This window comes from Nuphar pumila, chromosome 11 (assembly GCF_984573655.1).
Source record: "Nuphar pumila chromosome 11, dmNupPumi1.hap1.1, whole genome shotgun sequence".
NCBI classification, from domain to species: domain Eukaryota; kingdom Viridiplantae; phylum Streptophyta; class Magnoliopsida; order Nymphaeales; family Nymphaeaceae; genus Nuphar; species Nuphar pumila.
Window position 1 is genome coordinate 100500740 of NC_143259.1, and position 2976 is coordinate 100503715.

The 2976-nt window shown below is 40.7% G+C and overlaps 1 protein-coding gene across 1 annotated transcript; it reads right to left on the reverse strand.

Annotated features, from left to right (window-relative positions):
* Positions 1 to 884: 884 nt before the first annotated feature.
* On the reverse strand, positions 885 to 2323 carry LOC149822600 (aspartic proteinase nepenthesin-1-like). Its single transcript, XM_089980318.1, has 2 exons — positions 1335 to 2323; positions 885 to 1212 (listed from the first exon to the last, which is right to left on the reverse strand). Exons 1-2 carry the CDS (start codon positions 2321 to 2323, stop codon positions 885 to 887), a joined length of 1317 nt encoding a protein of 438 aa, XP_089836444.1.
* Between the last annotated feature and the right edge of the window lie 653 nt (positions 2324 to 2976).

Here is a 2976-nt window from a genome sequence, read left to right on the forward strand (position 1 = left end):
GTTCGATGATCTACCCAGTTGACATTAGGGGTTTTCGTATATATATATATATATATATATATATATATATATATATATATATATATATATATATATATGCTGGGAGTGACAGTTTGAATGTTGTTTTGGTAATCTCGAGAATAGGTTGGCATCACTTCGGCACATGTAATTCATCAATGGTAAGGCACAACAAATGCACTCGGCTATTATATAACCATTACATGTAAATGTCTTATTAAAAGAGATGAATCCTTTTTTGTGACATATGGCCATTGTAGTTAAGTCAGTCATGTTTGTGCTTTTCTTTTTTCATCAAATCTTTAGACCTAACATATGACATGTATTAAGATGTCTTAATAAAGAATTATCTTGGATTTAGTTCTTGTATGAATCATCGGTGAGAACTCTGTAGTTCTTTTGTGCATGATTTTGAACATAAATTTGGCATTGATAGAGACTCGAACTCTATGCTTCCTTCAAATGCACCTCATTTAGTCTTGCTCGGATGCAAATCATAAGTGTGTTCAACTGTTGAGAGAGAGAGAGAGAGAGAGAGAGAGAGAGAGAGAGAGAGAGAGAGAGAGAGAGAGAGAGAGAGATGTTATTAAATGCCAAAAGGAAAATACTGGGATTAGTACAAATACATGTGCTTGCTTGCTGAAACTCCAATTGAATGAACAACTTCCACTCTTTATTTTTGTTTTTTAAAGAAGGATAAAATTCACTTGATCTGTAAAATCAGTACAAGAGGTCTGCAGGAATGATGATGAGGTATCGCCCTGCTACAAAACTAGCGAATAAAAATACTTCCACTCTTTCAGAAAAATAAAAGTCCCATTCATGGAGCTTCCAAGGAAACAGAAGAGGGTTATAGAAAGCGCGGTTCACAGTTTACCACATTCTGCAGGTGTGAAAGTGATGAGGTTGTTGCCAAGGTCGTAAAGGACGTGGAAGTTGGCCAGCATGACGCCTCCAATTATTGAAACTATGGGCACTGTTGATGGCATCAACACTGAGAAAGTCAAGCCTGTATCTGGATCGCGAACGAAATATTGGCTTCTGGAAACATCGAGATCACCACCCTCAAAATGAAAGGTAACATTAGGGATGGACGCTGATTCTGACAATGATTGGTAGCAGAGATCAAGCCCCGCCTTTGAGGAATCAGCAACCGGTAAACCGATAGCCTTCACGAGTGCATCCCTCACTCGCCTATCACAAGTGAAACACCATATTAAGTATGCATCAATTGCAAGTTTTGTTCAATTAACATGGGTTTAGGTACCCCAATACCCCAAATTAGAGCAAGAAATTAAAGTGAGACGGTTTCTTACATGTAAGCGGGTGGTACTATATTGGTAAGCGCTGAGCCTGAGTCGATGATGGTACCACGTACTACTACTCCATAAGACTCGCCCCAGAAATAACCACTGGGTATTAGGAGACGCTTCCCTCCGACACTGATATCCTCCAAGTTCACTAAATAAGAATCCTTGAAGAGCGGGTTAACTACCAGCGGCGTCGTTGTCGAGGCGTCTGAGCTGATCAAGGCAGCACTGTGGCCCAACACGAGTCGACTCGATTTGTAAACAGAGTCATTAAACAAAGTGAAGCAATAGGAGAATCGGTTATCGATTAACGACCCTAGTTGAGAGACGAGTGACATCGGGCTCCGATCTAGCCCAACTATGCCAGCACCCTCATCGAAACCTTGGTTGTGATTGCCGCAGCCGAACCCAATATTCTTAAACGATACGATTCGATTCCCCGAGCCCAAGGTGAACGTCTCTAAGGCAAGGTATCCTTGGGAAGTAGCTGGAGTCTCATAATCAAGCCTGTAGTTGCATCCACCAGTAGAATTATCCAATGTAGTTACACGCGAAGTTAGGGAGGCACAAAGAGGATTGGAGTGTAGCATCCTCAAAAAGGAGGAGGAATTTGACGGGCTAAATATTGGTTCTCTGTTGGAGCAATTGATGCATGGATCGCATTGTGTCCATACAAGAGGACTACCAGTATCAACCATGGCGGAGAAGGAGCGTGGGGGTGTTCCAATCGCTAGATTCATTAAGTACTCACCGACTCCGGCCTCAACCGAAACTTCGACATCATCATCACCTTGTGCCTGATGTTTACCATGCCGGATTTTCTGATGCAGCTTCCGAAGCCGATGTTTCTCTCGGCTAGCTGCTCTGTGTAATCGCTCCAAGTGGGTAAAACTGCGGTGTGCATCGACATGAATCAACTCTACATGAATGTCCAGGTATACCCAAATAAGCGACGACTTTTTTTTTACCCAAATAAGATCACGATTTCTCACCATTCAATGAAAATATGTTTATGTTTTCCCAGAAAATGTAAGAAAATCATGAAAGAATCGACTGAAATTGCTTGTCAAGGTTTTCTTCATAAACCACTGATTGAGCATGAAATCAATCATTATTTCCTAAATAATTCGATTTTGGTTTGTGTTCTTTGAAAAATATCTTCCCTACGAATCAGCATTCAGATTCTTTTAATTTCTCTATATGGTTTAATTCGTTTCTTTGTTTATCTTGTTGTGTTCTTTTGGCAAGTGATTAGTGGGCTGAAAGGGGTGAGCTCTCTCCTTCACTCGATTTCTCAAAGAGGGTTTCAAGATTTCAAAAAACCACTCCCTATGTTTTTGGGCGGGTTTTGGATTTCGAATCCAGCAGGGTGGATCCACAATAGCCAAACTAACAAAAATAAATAAAAAAAGTACTACCCTAATCCCGCATACACCCTCCGATGGCCCAAATGGATCCTAACGGGCCATCGAAACCTAAACAAGAAAAAATACAAGGATTTAAAAAATCTCACTATGCTAAAAATTCGATCTCAAGCAAAATGTGTTTGAAGACACGCTAAAAATAAAACTCCGGACTTCTCAATCTTGGTGGGAGCTTGGCCTTAGCATTCGGGTTCGATGGTTCATGTTTTTTTATTCAAGCTCAC